We start from the raw sequence: 20441 nt of genomic DNA on the forward strand, positions 1-20441 counted from the left end.
CAGTTCCAAGTGAAAATGCTCCTGAATGTGATAGACTTGCAGCACTCCTAGCTGCGGACACTTGTTACCAAACCATGTGCAGTATAAAGACAAATGCAAAATGCTCTGTTTAAACCGGGATACAATTGGCCCCAGATAATGAATAGTGATGGATATGCCAGGTGTCAGCACTAATGTTCAAGTGCTCCAACATGTCATGTTTTCATCAATTCAGGTTTGCATAACGTCTGAAAGGGTCTACCTGTGTTGACACCCTGGTCCATGAACCTGCTTGCTATCAGTGTTTTTCCACAGGACTTACAACCTGGGTCAATGACCCAGCTTAGGTCTGAAAGGTGTGACACTTAAAAGAAATTGATTGGCTGGTACAGTAACGCTTGGAGATTACATTATTTTCAAGTGCCCACTCACTGGCAAACGCAGGATTTTTAGAGGGGGGTTTCCAAATTTAGTCCAAAATCTCCCACTCTGCAGGGCATTGGAGTAAGTACGGGAGTCAGTGGGAGTGGTAACAGCCCTGAATATTGGTCTTTTTATACACTGTATACTGTGTGATATTATAAATAATTAATATTTAACAGTGCAGATGGTCTAAAGTTCAGGCTGTTTCAAATATTTAAATTAGATAAATGGTCAGGAAAAGGGTAAACATAATACATAAATAAATAAATACATACACAAACATAATAGAAAGAATACTGCATATTGTAAGCTCACAATATCCCACTTCATGATAAGGTTCCTCCTGTCTCTTCCTCCTGGCAGCTGCTCTCTGGTACATTGCTATGTTTGAGGGCTCAGATCCACACATACAGTAAATGTGGTAGAAGAAGCTTGTACACTGGGCATGTGCAGCAGCTCTGCTCTGTCCCTTACACTGCATAATGTGGCAGCAGTTCTAATAATCATATTATACACCAGTGCTATTGTTATCATTTCAGGCACTTGCCAGGAGGAGGGGGTTTCCGGGCAGCCAGAAACCTCCCCTGCGTTTGCCTATGCCACTGAATGCTGTAAGATTCGGGTCATGGAAATCCCGGGAATAACCTGCGACGTCATTCGTGCGAAAGGGGCAGCTCTGACTTCATCACATGCTCTGTGACCCAGGTCACAGTCAGGTTAAATCTGGGATTTTATGTCTGGAAGGGGCTTAAGTGGTACTTGAGGATAGTGGTTGACAATCCCAGGAATTCACTAGTTTCATAATAAAAAACAATAGATGCTGAATTTTGCAGCAGCATCCTGTGCACAACAGCGCTGTTTGCATGCCAAATCCAGTCTCCTATCTGCTGGCTTGTGTTCAGAATCCCAGCTTTCCTACACAGTATATGCAGCCTTGTTAAGCGTTAGCATGTGAAATGGTATTTTAATGTCTTATGTAAAAGCTTATTATAAACTCCATGCACTGCATGGTATATGCTGTTATTAAAACATGTTTCAGCCCTGTGCCAGACACGCAAGCCATCACTGGGCACTTTGTATGAGGTAATTTGTATCTGTGTGCATATAGTATATCTGTACTTCATTTTTCCCTAGTGTAGCGTAACTATGGTTTTCCTTTATTAATATTATTAAACATCCTTCCCCTGCCTCCTGCTAAGAATCATTCCCAGGTGAGGACTTCTTCTTTGTCACACTAACTTTAAGAAAGAAAAGGAGTGGGGGGGGGGGAAAGAGGGAGGATCTCTGTGTCAGCCAGTGGATGTGAGTGCTCTGCATGGATCTCTTCTCTCCTTCCCAGTGTCTGTGAGAACAGCAGCATGTACTCTGATGATAGGTGACAATGATCTGCCACCAGCACAATTCCCACATACACTCATCACAGGAGGAATAAAGGGGACCCCCTTAGTGTGGCTGCTGCTTGCAATGAGCTGGGATTGACTTGGGAGCAGCTGTGGAGCTGCTGGTACAAAGAGCAGAATTTCTCCTCCTGCTTTTATTATTTGCATTGCCAGCCTCAACAGACAGAGCCATGAATCCGGACTTCAGGAGCTGGGTACTCGCCACTGTCACCTTGTTAGTGGTGTTCCTCATCTTGGCGGATATATCTGAGCTGGAAGAGGAGATGGGGTAATTATTATCTCTATGAGCTCTCATGTTGGAACAGCTGGGGTACAGAGGGAGATCACCGATATATAGTTTCTTTGTCCTCATACTTAGCATAAGTCTACCTTGTTCCATGTATTTGATATACCAGAGTTGTAGTTTATCCCAGCATGGATCAGGTGCTGTAATAACAGTGTATATAGAGGCGTAGTGCAGTGCTGATTTAACCCCTGAATCAATACTTTTTGCTGCCTGTGTGTTTATTATACTGACAATACCTGCTGATAGCTCCATCAGCATTGCTTACAGTATTGTCATCAGGGATCACATCAGCAGAGAGGAGGCAAAACAGTACCTGGGATGTAAAGGGTGCTGGCATAAGCCGGTAATGAATTCCTTATCATGCAAAGGAAACATATTGTTGGAAAGCAAATGTGCTTAATGTGGGGCCATGCCTTTGAGACGAATCCGAGCTTATGATGCAGAACAGGGGATGCTGGAAAACAATACTTACCATGCAAAGCTGTGTTCCCATCACAATGCAATGCTTCAGAATGCACAGCCATGCTGCTCTGCAAAGAAAGAATGAACTCACTTCAAAGTATGGCCAGTAAAGGGCTCGTGTCTGGTGCTACAGTCAGCTTGGAGGGGGGATCACGACTCGTGTGTTTCTTTTCTCTATATGTATACACAGTCCTTTTGGGAAGTATTAGAATGTTGTTATCTGACTTGAAGTCTCATTAGTTGTTTCTTCCAATACTTCCTGGAGAGCTCAATAACTGCTGCAGTCTACAGCAGTACTAATATTAGAACTTTCACAGCGGGAATTATATTTTGTTCTATTGATTTATTCATTTCTGCCACTGGGTCATGAATGACCTATTGGAATTTTGGTTCTTTGTGGATGTAAAAGGCTGGCTTAATGCTGAATGTGTCACAGTTCCTTGCAGTGTGGGGTGTGGTGGTGAGTTGCCCCTTTTACTGGCACTGGCCTCACACGTGTCTGGATCAATATTAGACAGCAGCGGAGATGAGCTAAGCCTTTCCTGGTATAGTCAGGGTGTGTTAAGATTCTTTATTCTCTGTGCACCCTCCGCTGTAGTTGGTAAGGATGGCTGTGCCACTGGGGCTGGCTTATGCTAGGAATCGTTCCAAAGTCTATGATGATTTTGTGGATCGCTACAGAAAATTCCCTGAATTGTTAACTCTTTTTAGTGATGAAAATACAAATGAGTATTATACTATACATTATAATGTGTCAACATTATGCTCAACATTAAATGGCCTTTTTATACCGGGCAATAGAAAGATCTATTTAATCATGCTTTTTGTCTGTTTTTTAATTGATGCACCCTTAGACAGTGGATCCATAAAGATGTGCACATATCACAGATGTATTAAGCCTGGTGGGTGAAGAGAAAAAGTAGAAGGTAATAACGCACCAGCCAATCAGCTTTGTTTGGAAAATGACGGAGTTGATTGGCTGGTGCGTTATCACCTTTCACTATATCTCCACTTTATCTCTTCACCAGGCTTAATACATCTGACCCACTGGATCAGCATCCCACATTGTCTTTGTGCAGTGAGCACACTTCTGGGAGTTGTTTCATACAGAAGCATACCATCCAAATACACCATAAAGTGTCAAACTTTAAATGATAGTTATTGTCCAGTTGGTATTTAATATGCATTTTGTAGACATTTCATATGATCAGAGTAGAGTCTGGGTACAGACATGATGGGTCTATTTACAAAAAAAAACTACTGAACTAAAGAAATAGAATTTTTTATATTATGTCTCAGGGTTTTTCTTCACATTATTTTGTTACATTTCTGTTCTCTTCAAAACCTTGTTTATAACTCCTAAAGCTTGGGTTAAAAGGTAACATAAATCGGATGAAATACTTGACATTTATAGCTTTGTAGAGGGCACCTCTTGCAGAGATACTGTTTTTTCTGTGTGCATTTGGCTTTTTTCACACTTCTAAGCACTTGTTGGAAAAATACATCTCTTTAACGTCGAGACCTGTCCAGAACATATTTTAAGTCTTGGAGACAGCAGAAAAGCAACATTAAACAATGTAAAACAACAATGTGTAAATAAATTCAATATTTGCAGGTACAGTACTTCTCAGTAGACCTCAGAGTAAAGTAAATGTACAGTATAAGTAGATCAACACCAGTCAATGCAGGAGATGTACAGTACATGATTGATTTTGTGCCAGTCTGCAAGTGAAATTCTGAACTTATCTAATCAATACATCAAACATCTTTCCTGCTGACGTCTTTTTTTTCCATATGTAATGATTAATACATTACCAATGCCAATGCTGTCTCTGGCTTGCTTTTCCATCTGAAGTGCTTTGTGCAGGTAGATTTGCTTTTGCTTGTCTGATATCTCTAGAACACTTGTACTGTAGTTCTGAATAGCTGCTCAGTCTAATGGTCATGTTGCGTCTGAGATGCAACAAGTGTCTGTGCAACTGGGGATGACTGGAGCCACCATGATTTCTTTTTCACTTGTTTGGGTTTCTCACCGACCCATATAAAACAAACTGGTAACATATCAAACAATCCATGCCATATCACTACACATTTGGATAAGCTGGTGTATTTTCCTCTTTTACATTCTTGGCTCTGTTTGATGCTGAATGAAGTGTAGCCTTTTTAGGCACTTAGCCATTTTTTTGTGGCATGCCATTGGTATTAAAGATTCCTATTTGTTGCAGTTTGGTCACTGGAAAGGAGCCCATTGGTGCAATCAGTGAAGCTGGGTGCACACTAGATGTGATGTCGTCCGATCCAGGGCGCATCACCTAGTGTGTACGCGCTATGTCACTGGCGATGTTCTGTCGCTGTCAATACTCTCGCTCGTCATCAACTACATCCTCCATCAGCTCTGTCGCAGTCAATACTCCTGCTTGTAGTCAACAACATCCTTCATCAGCCCTGTACGCAGGACCGACAGAAGACATCGCTAGAGGTAGGGCTATGCTGCCACTACAATATGAAGGAAAAGAAAGAGAGGAGTGTCCTTTGATTTAGGTGCACCTCAGAAATATATAAAATGTAACCTTTATTGGGTATTCTCTAAAAGGCTGCGAAAATTATTAAAAAAACACACATCAAACGTACACAAGGTGGGGTTTAACACTTTAAAACAAAGGTGGCAGGCAACTGTTGCTTTGTGTGTTTTGAGTGGAAAGTGTATTGGTGGTTTAACACAGTGTATGGCTACCCTGATTTGTACAGTAGATTGCAATCTAATGTATGATCTTCTCAATCTCTGCTGACAGATCTCATGGTAGGGTGCCCAGAAATATTTTAATGTATATAGGAGAGACAGGGTTAATGCATCCTCCAGTCTCCCTTGATGTCCTTAGGAACTTACTAAAAAATAGTATGGAACCTCAGAAGGAGGATAAGATATTATTAGAGTATAGGGTACATGGACATGTACATGTATTAGATTTGTCCCAGTTAATGCTCTTACGGGGTGTCTCTCTGCATGTATACCAGGGAGACCTCAACCCCACTTAGGCACCTCTGTAATGAAACGGTTAGGTGCCCAATGTTGAATCAATGTCAGACAAAGATTCTGGGACTCTTTAGTGAGTTCTAGCCCTTAAACGGGCTTCAAGGATCTCACGCCGTGACCACACATAATCAAAATACAATAATGAAAAATAACAAAACTGCAACAGACTGCCTGCGCACCGCCAGCCGGCACACGCTTCGCAGTTCAGCTTCCTCAGGACCACTATGCAGCATGGCTCCCACCATCACTCCATCGCTGCCAGCATTGCCAAGAGTGTATGCTCCACTGCTGGGTCCCATCGCTAACAATCTTGCTGGGTACACACATCATGTTGTGTGTAGCCAGCTTTAGAAGTAAAGTGATTGCATATGCAATGTGGTTGGTACTGTTGATACGGTACTTGTGAAAATGGATGTGACATCACCTGATGGAATTAGATGTGTGTAGCCCATAGTCTACAGTGGCTAATGCCATCTGCAAATCATGTTCAAGATCTTGGTAACTCCGTCATTAAAGCAATCCCTATTTAAACCTATAGGGGGCTGCTTTTGGTAACAAAATGGGGGATCTCAGCACATATCCCAGATATTTGCTGCCGTCCCCTGTAGATACATAAACCAAATGCTTAATGTTTACAGGTATTCCCACAAATATGATTTGATAAATAGGCCCCCTTGGCTGGCTACACAATAGATTTTTTCAAACATACAGTATGATTTATTGTTTGCAGATTAGCAGGTGTGTACACCCAATACTCTGGGGGAAATTTACTTAAGGAAATTTGTAAAAAATAGGTGTATTTGTATCCAGAAATACACTAATTTTTGACATTTACTATCCCGAAAATACGGCAATTCGTATTCGTATTGATAGCACATCAATACGAATACATATTGCCTTATTTTCGGGATAGTAAATGTCAAAAATAAGTGTATTTCTGGATACAAATACACCTATTTTTTACAAATTTCCTTTAGTAAATTTCCCCCTCTATGTCTAGGAACAACTTTGTCACATCGGCCCTGCAGCATAGCCCAAGCCCAATATAACTGTAGACTCAATGGTGCATCTGGCTGTAAGTATAGAGGACCAGACGACTGCCCGTACACTTGCTGCAGTGACCGCCAATTACTGACATGGCCTGTTGTGATGTCAGCACAGACACATTGGTTGGCCAAATGCTAAGACTGTCTGCTTTCCTGATTCGGCCATTAATGTGGGGTCATGGCAGGTTGGCAGATATATCTGCTAGGTGTGTACCCAGCATTAAAGGTTAATTCAGGAAACTCATATTAGGAGGCCTTTTTAAGAAGTAATTTTTGCATGACTGAACAATTGGGGATGTTTAAGAAGAGCCTAATGCAGACGATATATAAAGGGATGGTGGTCTGTCCAATTTAGGAAGCAGATGAAGTCACTGTAGTCTATAGGATCCCTCCTAGACAGCTGGATATTAAGTAAGAGTGAACTATACACCCACAATAAATGTTACTTCCCAGTTTTGCCCATTCACCAACATGTGGAGTTTTGTTTTGTACAGCTCCAAATTGCCCACAGATATTTGCATTGGCTCAAGAGCATGTGCGGTGCACAAATTCACAAGGTCTGTCTATATAATGAACTTTCGGGTACTTATATGTTAGTTGGGCACCCACTAAGCTATTTGCTTAGTTTTACGCGTCACCTTGCAGGGCTTTCTACGCTCGCCACGCTTCGGGTTAAGTGGCTCGCTGCGCTCACCACACTGTAGAATATCAACTCCTTGCGGACATGGATAGTGGGGGGATTAGCATACTAAATATAGTGGGTGCCCAACTAACATACCGACTTTCATGCAACACTGCATATGTCCGACATTTCTAAAGGTGAGAAAGCGACCAGTGCAAGTAAGGCTAGGCAAAGGAGAATTGGATTTTTCTGTTCCACTTTCTAGAGTCTTATTTCCAGATGGTGTCAATCTAGCAATAATTATCCAGCTGTATTTCCTACTACAAAATTGTTTGTTTTATTTGGGATATATATTGGCTTATAAATCTCTAAGTGACCAGTAGGCACCATTTTCCTTCAGCAGTGATAGTGCTAATGTTATAAGATTGCAGTTGCTGAGCTGAAGTTGTAACATCTTTCATACTCTATAAGCACTCACAATGCTAAATAAAAGATTATTTTGAATTGTGCTTCAGATATAAAAGTCTTTTCATGTACCTCGGGCGCACTCAGCATAGTATCTATTTTTTTGTTTGCTACAAGCAACACAATGAGAAAATATTTTCCATTCAGATTTAATAACCCCATCACGTACAGATCTATGAAAAAAAAGACAGTCCTTTACAAATTGGTTCTTTTCTGCTTGGGATGAAACTAGGGATGTGCGAGTTTGGATTGGGGAATCTGAACTTGCACAGCAGTGGCGCACGCAGGGGGGGTTCTGAGTACCCAGAACCCCCCCAGGAGTCTAAGGGCCCTATTCTGAAAGCTGAGGGTCCCCTCTTTCTATAGGTACAATAATTTAAAAAATCGTCCCTTGGGATCCAGAGATATCTGACTTCAAAGCAGTGGTCCCCATCCAAGACTGTTGATTGCTTTTCCCAGTCAGATATTTTAGGTTCTGTTTGACTTAGGTTTTTTTTAAAGATATACTACAAAAGCTGGGACTCTCCCCCTTTTAGGGACATAAGTAGCTTGTCTCTGCTGTTCCCATAATCAGAGATATCAGCCTTCCAGCAGCTGGTTACTGCTCCATCTCCACACACCTGGTATGTAGTTTTATATACTCGTTGGCAGATTGCTCTGCCTCCTGAACTCTGATCCTCTAGTCCCCAATACCATGCTGAGTGGTTAATATAATACCCCCTACCACCCACGGGACATCGAAGATTCCCCCACCCCTTCTGCTGGAGGACCAGTAGGGGCCCCAATATGCCCAGGGGTCTACACTGCTGTTGACGCCCCTGTATGTATGTATCTATATATATATAGAAGAAAAGCTGCATCACTCCAGGGGTCTTTTTTCAGAGTTTATAATGCATATGTTCATACAAGTTACATGCTCAACAGGTCAACGTTTCGATGTTATCAAACATCGTGTTCACGACCACATGTATCAAGGCTTAATACACAAACAACCGCTCGGCGGCAGTGAGGAAATATATATACTTACCAAGCCCGCGTCTTCACCCCGGCAGCCGGCTGCAATCTGCTTCCTCTCCGTCCAACAGGATGGGAGGCGCTTGCTGGTGACGTCTTCCTCCGACTGCTGCCAAGCAACGCAGTGTGTGAGACGCCGCCGCCGGCCACCATGGCGAATCGCCTGCTGGAATATACCACAGTAGAAACATGCAATCAATGCTACATGACATAATTATAATATAATAACAACAACACGGCAGTTGTGGGTGCAATAGACGCACTCAAATCAATGTATACATAAGAAAAACGAGTACTTTATGAAACTGCCAGTTGTGGGATAGGATAAATAACAGGAACATTAGTCATTGGACATGGAATGGAGAAGGATTTATACTTCAAGAGGGAATGCCACTAGATGTACTACAGTAACTACGTAGGGACTCATATAAATATATTTGATGACTCATAGAAATATATTCCAGCTCAGTCTCTTGTTAAGTCCATTCGGTTTTACTGTTTTGAGGCGATATATCCAAGATGTTTCTAATCTGAGCAGTTTACCGTCCCTGTCACCTCCACGACTCATCACTGGTGCATGGTCGATTAGAATAAATTTTAAGTCAGCCCCTGAGTGATTTGCCTCTAAAAAGTGCCTGGCTACTGGTTGATCCGTTTTTTATGTAGGATTGCATTATTAATCGCCGACCTATGTAAGGCCATCCTCTCTCTGAGGCAAAACAGGAGTGAGTTTGCTACTCGCACAGGACCCTCAAGCGTGTTGAGGAAAGTGGGTGAACCCCTATTGTGCTTAATGTACACAAATTATGTTTTTATCACAAGGGGTGTGCTACCACTGGACACAAATAGATATGAACAAATAGCAAGAAAAAAGATGTGTCCTGGTGTGGTGCACCTAGATAAACTGTACGATTAAAATATAGCTTTTATTAGTATGTCTTAAAAGCGAAATATAAAAACACACAGACAAAACAAAATGTATGTGGATGTGTTTAAAAAGCGGCGGCTCCTTGATTCCACATCCGTTCTGACTAGAGGTAAGTATCCCCACAGGTATGGTGTGCTGACACTTATATTATTAGTATAACGTTAATATAGTGTATTAGTGTCAATGTAGCTCAAAGCCCCCTCATATAGAAGCGCACATGTTAACACCAGTGCAGTGATCAATGTAAGTTTGCACAGTTTGGCTGTTTGACCACAATATGATAGACTATATTTGTGTCAAATGGGACACCATATGTTTCAAATCTATACTGTATAGGCTAAAATTGCCTTAATTATAGATGAACCTCTATGTAGAGAGTTAGTCTATCGTGAATAGGAGTATATTCTATTCATGTGGTAGTGCTGAGTCCAATCGGCTTATAGGTATTGTCCAAATGTATGACAAGTTTCACAATAAGTAAAAAGTCAACTCAGATGTCAGTCTACACAAATGTCAACTGATTCAAAGTGCACCTTGGTTAATTCAAAACTCTGTTGTGCAGGCTAGAATTACCCTCAATATAAGGTAGCATGGGTGCTGAATAGACCTGTCAACTTAAGTCGGTAGACTATATGTTATATGGGCTAGAGTTATCCTCAATATAAGGTAGCCTCAGTGTTGGGTAAGAAATAACCATCAACACATAAGTCGGTCAACACTAATAAACGACATATATTGGAATTCCTCTTATTCCTCTTATTTTGGCTGGAATTGCTCTTAACGAGGAGAGAAATATATGTGAGGCTCTTTTTCAAAGAGTTATTGTTGTCGGTCAGTGTCGACTTATAATATGGTCTATGTCAACATAAAGTGATATTACCAATTGCTCATTGGAAAATAAGATTTTGTGCACCTTTGAAACAATGATGAGTTGATTTGTGCTCAAGCACTACAGATCTTGAAACATTTTAATACATTTTAAACATTCAGCAACGCTGTCTATTAGCACATAATGATTTTAACAATCACTGGTGTGAGTAAGGTTTTTGATCCACTCTTGGACTGACTTGTAAGTTGATAGTATACCAGCACTGTTTATATTGGTACACTTAAACAATTAGCAGGGGCGCTGCCTAAGGTTGGTGGAAAATACTTAATAGTAATCCACCTACGTTATCAGCACAGCTACCAGAATTCAGTATAGGGTAGGGGCACTGATCGCTGTTAATAATCAATAGTTTGTAGCGTGCCCTCCTCTAGGCAATATAAACGTACAGGGTGTAGTGACAGTGCTCAGTACGGTTGCCTAAAATGTATTAAGGTCAAACCCCTCTGGGCAGTATAAACGCACAGGGTACTGTGATAGCGCTAAGTCCGATAGCCTTAAGTATGTTAAGGTCAATCCTTAATGAACAGAGGTTTCTGCCCCCAGCTATTTGTTAATATGTGGTCACAGAATATCACCAGTGGTATCTGCTGCACGGTGATAGAACAGTGCGCATAGTAATGAAGGGGTTCCTGTGGGTTAAAACAGAAGTCAAAAGTACATCCTAGTCAGATGCGAATCAAAGGAGCGTCACCGCTAGCCGGCGTACGCTTCGCATTTAGCTTTTTCAAGGCCAACCCGACAGGCCTATCTGAGGTGTTTAAATACCCTATCACATAGGTGGGCGTGAATATCTCGAATTTGAATGATTGGAGAATGTCCAATCATCTATTCGCTCCTTCTCCGGAGCGACGTGTATTCGTTCAAAAGGCTTGGTTGGTTCAAATTGGTGGGCGTGAGGAATTCATACTGATTTTTGGTGAGTACCCCATTTTTATATGCTGTGTCTAGCATGAGGGAGTAAGATTGGAGGAAATCGTCAGTGGGGTTAAAAGTTAACCTCTTATAGCAGGTGGCATCTCCCAATTGTCTGTCCAACTCCTGAATGTACAGATCCCTGGACCAAAGGACTACGTTCCCCCCTTTGTCCGAGGGCTTGATAATAGTGTCATTCCAGGTCTTAATTTCACATATGGCCTTTTGTTCATCTCGACTTAAATTGCTGGAGAAATGACGTGGGCCTTTGTCTCTCTGTAATTTGTCCAGGTCTCTGCTAACCACATCAACAAAAGTTTTTACCACTGGACAGATAGAGAAATCCGGGTAGAATGTGGATTTTCTCTTAGGTTGATGAATGTGTGTGTCTGGTCCACTGGATGTCTCATAATTAGGGGTCTCATCTAAATTTTCGCGTTGGAGTTCTTCTAGTGTTAGTATCGCTAGCCTCTCTTCATCAGTATACCACAGGTTGTATAGAGGTCCTAAGTGGGTAGGGTCAGGTGTTTGTTGGGATGCTTCCATCACTCCTATCTCCCCTTCTCTATCCTTCTTGCTAAAAAACTTTTTGAGGAGTAGTTTGCGTGCAAAAAGATGCACATCCTTCTCATAATTGAATCTATCAAAGGATTCTGAGGGGGAGAAGGATAAGCCTTTCTGTAAAACGGTAATTTGTGGAGGTGTGAGTATATGGTCTGAGAGGTTTATGATTTTAAGTGAATTTTCAGGGTTTTCTAGTTGCGATACCTCCTCCGTTCCCTGTGGTCCTCCCTCCAATCTCTCACTTCTCGTTTTTTTCTTCTGGCCCCTCCTTGTCCTGCCATGTCTCTTCCTAGGGTTTCTCTGATAAGGCCAGGACTTGCGCCTAAAAAATTCCTTTGTGAGGTGCCGGGGATGGAGTGGTCCTGTCCTGACTCATTACCTGATGATTCTAATTCTGAGCTGCTGTAATTGCCCGGATTGGTGTTTGGAGGTCGTTTCTTATTGTTGGAATTCCATCTGTATACCCGATCATTCATGAAATCATTAATATCTCTCTGCATTTTGCCCTTTTTCCTACTAATGATCTCCTTCTCTAGGCTGTCAATCTCATTTTTGAATTTCATATAGGTCTTTTGAAATTTATCTAGGCTTTCAAATGGTTTGAGTTTGCTACTGAGTGCCGAAATGTCTGCAGTGTACTGGTTAAGTATAGTTTCATCATGTCTGACCAAAATGTTAATAAGCTCAAAGGAGCAATTGGTGAGGGCTCTTTCCCATTCGCTTTTCAGTGTTGGTGTTGCCAATTCGAACGAGGGAAAGACCCTTGGTCTTAAACCCCTTGGTGTGACTTTTTGTTTAATGTAGCTTTCAAAAGTCATTTTGTTCCAAAATGTCTTGGTTTGCTTTACCAAGATCATTTTGAGTTGTAAGAGGTCATTCATCCAATCCTCTTGCGAAGTATTGAATTGGGACATGTCTTTTTCTAACATGGTCTCTCTGCATTTTCTCAGATTGGCTTGTCTGAGATCCATTTCATTGCTCAAGCTAAACTGGGGAGTAGCATTCATGGAGATTTCTGGGTTTAACATGGTTTAGCCTTAGGTAAAACACTGCAGATGAAGGCCTTGTCGGGTAGGGTATAAGGTAAATTTAACTGAATAACCAAAATATTTAATAAATTTATAGTAACTTGTCCGTGCTGAATAGCCAAGAACGTGAAGAAAGTTAATTCACATACAATAGGGCAAAACAGGAGTGAGTTTGCTACTCGCACAGGACCCTCAAGCGTGTTGAGGAAAGTGGGTGAACCCCTATTGTGCTTAATGTACACAAATTATGTTTTTATCACAAGGGGTGTGCTACCACTGGGCACAAATAGATATGAACAAATAGCAAGAAAAAAGATGTGTCCTGGTGTGGTGCACCTAGATAAACTGTACGATTAAAATATAGCTTTTATTAGTATGTCTTAAAAGCGAAATATAAAAACACACAGACAAAACAAAATGTATGTGGATGTGTTTAAAAAGCGGCGGCTCCTTGATTCCACATCCGTTCTGACTAGAGGTAAGTATCCCCACAGGTATGGTGTGCTGACACTTATATTATTAGTATAACGTTAATATAGTGTATTAGTGTCAATGTAGCTCAAAGCCCCCTCATATAGAAGCGCACATGTTAACACCAGTGCAGTGATCAATGTAAGTTTGCACAGTTTGGCTGTTTGACCACAATATGATAGACTATATTTGTGTCAAATGGGACACCATATGTTTCAAATCTATACTGTATAGGCTAAAATTGCCTTAATTATAGATGAACCTCTATGTAGAGAGTTAGTCTATCGTGAATAGGAGTATATTCTATTCATGTGGTAGTGCTGAGTCCAATCGGCTTATAGGTATTGTCCAAATGTATGACAAGTTTCACAATAAGTAAAAAGTCAACTCAGATGTCAGTCTACACAAATGTCAACTGATTCAAAGTGCACCTTGGTTAATTCAAAACTCTGTTGTGCAGGCTAGAATTACCCTCAATATAAGGTAGCATGGGTGCTGAATAGACCTGTCAACTTAAGTCGGTAGACTATATGTTATATGGGCTAGAGTTATCCTCAATATAAGGTAGCCTCAGTGTTGGGTAAGAAATAACCATCAACACATAAGTCGGTCAACACTAATAAACGACATATATTGGAATTCCTCTTATTCCTCTTATTTTGGCTGGAATTGCTCTTAACGAGGAGAGAAATATATGTGAGGCTCTTTTTCAAAGAGTTATTGTTGTCGGTCAGTGTCGACTTATAATATGGTCTATGTCAACATAAAGTGATATTACCAATTGCTCATTGGAAAATAAGATTTTGTGCACCTTTGAAACAATGATGAGTTGATTTGTGCTCAAGCACTACAGATCTTGAAACATTTTAATACATTTTAAACATTCAGCAACGCTGTCTATTAGCACATAATGATTTTAACAATCACTGGTGTGAGTAAGGTTTTTGATCCACTCTTGGACTGACTTGTAAGTTGATAGTATACCAGCACTGTTTATATTGGTACACTTAAACAATTAGCAGGGGCGCTGCCTAAGGTTGGTGGAAAATACTTAATAGTAATCCACCTACGTTATCAGCACAGCTACCAGAATTCAGTATAGGGTAGGGGCACTGATCGCTGTTAATAATCAATAGTTTGTAGCGTGCCCTCCTCTAGGCAATATAAACGTACAGGGTGTAGTGACAGTGCTCAGTACGGTTGCCTAAAATGTATTAAGGTCAAACCCCTCTGGGCAGTATAAACGCACAGGGTACTGTGATAGCGCTAAGTCCGATAGCCTTAAGTATGTTAAGGTCAATCCTTAATGAACAGAGGTTTCTGCCCCCAGCTATTTGTTAATATGTGGTCACAGAATATCACCAGTGGTATCTGCTGCACGGTGATAGAACAGTGCGCATAGTAATGAAGGGGTTCCTGTGGGTTAAAACAGAAGTCAAAAGTACATCCTAGTCAGATGCGAATCAAAGGAGCGTCACCGCTAGCCGGCGTACGCTTCGCATTTAGCTTTTTCAAGGCCAACCCGACAGGCCTATCTGAGGTGTTTAAATACCCTATCACATAGGTGGGCGTGAATATCTCGAATTTGAATGATTGGAGAATGTCCAATCATCTATTCGCTCCTTCTCCGGAGCGACGTGTATTCGTTCAAAAGGCTTGGTTGGTTCAAATTGGTGGGCGTGAGGAATTCATACTGATTTTTGGTGAGTACCCCATTTTTATATGCTGTGTCTAGCATGAGGGAGTAAGATTGGAGGAAATCGTCAGTGGGGTTAAAAGTTAACCTCTTATAGCAGGTGGCATCTCCCAATTGTCTGTCCAACTCCTGAATGTACAGATCCCTGGACCAAAGGACTACGTTCCCCCCTTTGTCCGAGGGCTTGATAATAGTGTCATTCCAGGTCTTAATTTCACATATGGCCTTTTGTTCATCTCGACTTAAATTGCTGGAGAAATGACGTGGGCCTTTGTCTCTCTGTAATTTGTCCAGGTCTCTGCTAACCACATCAACAAAAGTTTTTACCACTGGACAGATAGAGAAATCCGGGTAGAATGTGGATTTTCTCTTAGGTTGATGAATGTGTGTGTCTGGTCCACTGGATGTCTCATAATTAGGGGTCTCAGCTAAATTTTCGCGTTGGAGTTCTTCTAGTGTTAGTATCGCTAGCCTCTCTTCATCAGTATACCACAGGTTGTATAGAGGTCCTAAGTGGGTAGGGTCAGGTGTTTGTTGGGATGCTTCCATCACTCCTATCTCCCCTTCTCTATCCTTCTTGCTAAAAAACTTTTTGAGGAGTAGTTTGCGTGCAAAAAGATGCACATCCTTCTCATAATTGAATCTATCAAAGGATTCTGAGGGGGAGAAGGATAAGCCTTTCTGTAAAACGGTAATTTGTGGAGGTGTGAGTATATGGTCTGAGAGGTTTATGATTTCATGAATGATCGGGTATACAGATGGAATTCCAACAATAAGAAACGTCCTCCAAACACCAATCCGGGCAATTACAGCAGCTCAGAATTAGAATCATCAGGTAATGAGTCAGGACAGGACCACTCCATCCCCGGCACCTCACAAAGGAATTTTTTAGGCGCAAGTCCTGGCCTTATCAGAGAAACCCTAGGAAGAGACATGGCAGGACAAGGAGGGGCCAGAAGAAAAAAACGAGAAGTGAGAGATTGGAGGGAGGACCACAGGGAACGGAGGAGGTATCGCAACTAGAAAACCCTGAAAATTCACTTAAAATCATAAACCTCTCAGACCATATACTCACACCTCCACAAATTACCGTTTTACAGAAAGGCTTATCCTTCTCCCCCTCAGAATCCTTTGATAGATTCAATTATGAGAAGGATGTGCATCTTTTTGCACGCAAACTACTCCTCAAAAAGTTTTTTAGCAAGAAGGATAGAGAAGGGGAGATAGGAGTGATGGAAGCATCCCAACAAACACCTGACCCTACCCACTTAGGACCTCTATACAACCTGTGGTATACTGATGAAGAGAGGCTAGCGATACTAACACTAGAAGAACTCCAACGCGAAAATTTAGATGAGACCCCTAATTATGAGACATCCAGTGGACCAGACACACACATTCATCAACCTAAGAGAAAATCCACATTCTACCCGGATTTCTCTATCTGTCCAGTGGTAAAAACTTTTGTTGATGTGGTTAGCAGAGACCTGGACAAATTACAGAGAGACAAAGGCCCACGTCATTTCTCCAGCAATTTAAGTCGAGATGAACAAAAGGCCATATGTGAAATTAAGACCTGGAATGACACTATTATCAAGCCCTCGGACAAAGGGGGGAACGTAGTCCTTTGGTCCAGGGATCTGTACATTCAGGAGTTGGACAGACAATTGGGAGATGCCACCTGCTATAAGAGGTTAACTTTTAACCCCACTGACGATTTCCTCCAATCTTACTCCCTCATGCTAGACACAGCATATAAAAATGGGGTACTCACCAAAAATCAGTATGAATTCCTCACGCCCACCAATTTGAACCAACCAAGCCTTTTGAACGAATACACGTCGCTCCGGAGAAGGAGCGAATAGATGATTGGACATTCTCCAATCATTCAAATTCGAGATATTCACGCCCACCTATGTGATAGGGTATTTAAACACCTCAGATAGGCCTGTCGGGTTGGCCTTGAAAAAGCTAAATGCGAAGCGTACGCCGGCTAGCGGTGACGCTCCTTTGATTCGCATCTGACTAGGATGTACTTTTGACTTCTGTTTTAACCCACAGGAACCCCTTCATTACTATGCGCACTGTTCTATCACCGTGCAGCAGATACCACTGGTGATATTCTGTGACCACATATTAACAAATAGCTGGGGGCAGAAACCTCTGTTCATTAAGGATTGACCTTAACATACTTAAGGCTATCGGACTTAGCGCTATCACAGTACCCTGTGCGTTTATACTGCCCAGAGGGGTTTGACCTTAATACATTTTAGGCAACCGTACTGAGCACTGTCACTACACCCTGTACGTTTATATTGCCTAGAGGAGGGCACGCTACAAACTATTGATTATTAACAGCGATCAGTGCCCCTACCCTATACTGAATTCTGGTAGCTGTGCTGATAACGTAGGTGGATTACTATTAAGTATTTTCCACCAACCTTAGGCAGCGCCCCTGCTAATTGTTTAAGTGTACCAATATAAACAGTGCTGGTATACTATCAACTTACAAGTCAGTCCAAGAGTGGATCAAAAACCTTACTCACACCAGTGATTGTTAAAATCATTATGTGCTAATAGACAGCGTTGCTGAATGTTTAAAATGTATTAAAATGTTTCAAGATCTGTAGTGCTTGAGCACAAATCAACTCATCATTGTTTCAAAGGTGCACAAAATCTTATTTTCCAATGAGCAATTGGTAATATCACTTTATGTTGACATAGACCATATTATAAGTCGACACTGACCGACAACAATAACTCTTTGAAAAAGAGCCTCACATATATTTCTCTCCTCGTTAAGAGCAATTCCAGCCAAAATAAGAGGAATAAGAGGAATTCCAATATATGTCGTTTATTAGTGTTGACCGACTTATGTGTTGATGGTTATTTCTTACCCAACACTGAGGCTACCTTATATTGAGGATAACTCTAGCCCATATAACATATAGTCTACCGACTTAAGTTGACAGGTCTATTCAGCACCCATGCTACCTTATATTGAGGGTAATTCTAGCCTGCACAACAGAGTTTTGAATTAACCAAGGTGCACTTTGAATCAGTTGACATTTGTGTAGACTGACATCTGAGTTGACTTTTTACTTATTGTGAAACTTGTCATACATTTGGACAATACCTATAAGCCGATTGGACTCAGCACTACCACATGAATAGAATATACTCCTATTCACGATAGACTAACTCTCTACATAGAGGTTCATCTATAATTAAGGCAATTTTAGCCTATACAGTATAGATTTGAAACATATGGTGTCCCATTTGACACAAATATAGTCTATCATATTGTGGTCAAACAGCCAAACTGTGCAAACTTACATTGATCACTGCACTGGTGTTAACATGTGCGCTTCTATATGAGGGGGCTTTGAGCTACATTGACACTAATACACTATATTAACGTTATACTAATAATATAAGTGTCAGCACACCATACCTGTGGGGATACTTACCTCTAGTCAGAACGGATGTGGAATCAAGGAGCCGCCGCTTTTTAAACACATCCACATACATTTTGTTTTGTCTGTGTGTTTTTATATTTCGCTTTTAAGACATACTAATAAAAGCTATATTTTAATCGTACAGTTTATCTAGGTGCACCACACCAGGACACATCTTTTTTCTTGCTATTTGTTCATATCTATTTGTGCCCAGTGGTAGCACACCCCTTGTGATAAAAACATAATTTGTGTACATTAAGCACAATAGGGGTTCACCCACTTTCCTCAACACGCTTGAGGGTCCTGTGCGAGTAGCAAACTCACTCCTGTTTTGCCCTATTGTATGTGAATTAACTTTCTTCACGTTCTTGGCTATTCAGCACGGACAAGTTACTATAAATTTATTAAATATTTTGGTTATTCAGTTAAATTTACCTTATACCCTACCCGACAAGGCCTTCATCTGCAGTGTTTTACCTAAGGCTAAACCATGTTAAACCCAGAAATCTCCATGAATGCTACTCCCCAGTTTAGCTTGAGCAATGAAATGGATCTCAGACAAGCCAATCTGAGAAAATGCAGAGAGACCATGTTAGAAAAAGACATGTCCCAATTCAATACTTCGCAAGAGGATTGGATGAATGACCTCTTACAACTCAAAATGATCTTGGTAAAGCAAACCAAGACATTTTGGAACAAAATGACTTTTGAAAGCTACATTAAACAAAAAGTCACACCAAGGGGTTTAAGACCAAGGGTCTTTCCCTCGTTCGAATTGGCAACACCAACACTGAAAAGCGAATGGGAAAGAGCCCTCACCAATTGCTCCTTTGAGCTTATTAACATTTTGGTCAGACATGATGAAACTATACTTAACCAGTACACTGCAGACATTTCGGCACTCAGTAGCAAACTCAAACCATTTGAAAGCCTAGATAAATTTCAAAAGACCTATATGAAATTCAAAAATGAGATTGACAGCCTAGAGAAGGAGATCATTAGTAGGAAAAAGGGCAAAATGCAGAGAGATATTAATGATTTCATGAATGATCGGGTATACAGATGGAATTCCAACAATAAGAAACGACCTCCAAACACCAATCCGGGCAATTACAGCAGCTCAGAATTAGAATCATCAGGTAATGAGTCAGGACAGGACCACTCCATCCCCGGCACCTCACAAAGGAATTTTTTAGGCGCAAGTCCTGGCCTTATCAGAGAAACCCTAGGAAGAGACATGGCAGGACAAGGAGGGGCCAGAAGAAAAAAACGAGAAGTGAGAGATTGGAGGGAGGACCACAGGGAACGGAGGAGGTATCGCAACTAGAAAACCCTGAAAATTCACTTAAAATCATAAACCTCTCAGACCATATACTCACACCTCCACAAATTACCGTTTTACAGAAAGGCTTATCCTTCTCCCCCTCAGAATCCTTTGATAGATTCAATTATGAGAAGGATGTGCATCTTTTTGCACGCAAACTACTCCTCAAAAAGTTTTTTAGCAAGAAGGATAGAGAAGGGGAGATAGGAGTGATGGAAGCATCCCAACAAACACCTGACCCTACCCACTTAGGACCTCTATACAACCTGTGGTATACTGATGAAGAGAGGCTAGCGATACTAACACTAGAAGAACTCCAACGCGAAAATTTAGATGAGACCCCTGATTATGAGACATCCAGTGGACCAGACACACACATTCATCAACCTAAGAGAAAATCCACATTCTACCCGGATTTCTCTATCTGTCCAGTGGTAAAA

The 20441-nt window shown here is 41.3% G+C and overlaps 1 protein-coding gene across 1 annotated transcript in view; it reads left to right on the plus strand.

The window, feature by feature from the left end:
• Window positions 1-1686: 1686 nt before the first annotated feature.
• Window positions 1687-20441, plus strand: part of ST8SIA2 (ST8 alpha-N-acetyl-neuraminide alpha-2,8-sialyltransferase 2) — a 230055-nt gene continuing 211300 nt past the window's right edge. Inside the window, exon 1 of the mRNA XM_083184235.1 lies at window positions 1687-2070. Coding sequence (XP_083040361.1) covers window positions 1973-2070 — 98 coding nt within the window. The 5' untranslated portion in view covers window positions 1687-1972. The remainder of the gene's footprint in view (window positions 2071-20441) is intronic.

The sequence above is a fragment of the Crinia signifera genome, chromosome 4, assembly GCF_055691185.1.
Source record: "Crinia signifera chromosome 4, ASM5569118v1, whole genome shotgun sequence".
NCBI lineage: Eukaryota > Metazoa > Chordata > Amphibia > Anura > Myobatrachidae > Crinia > Crinia signifera.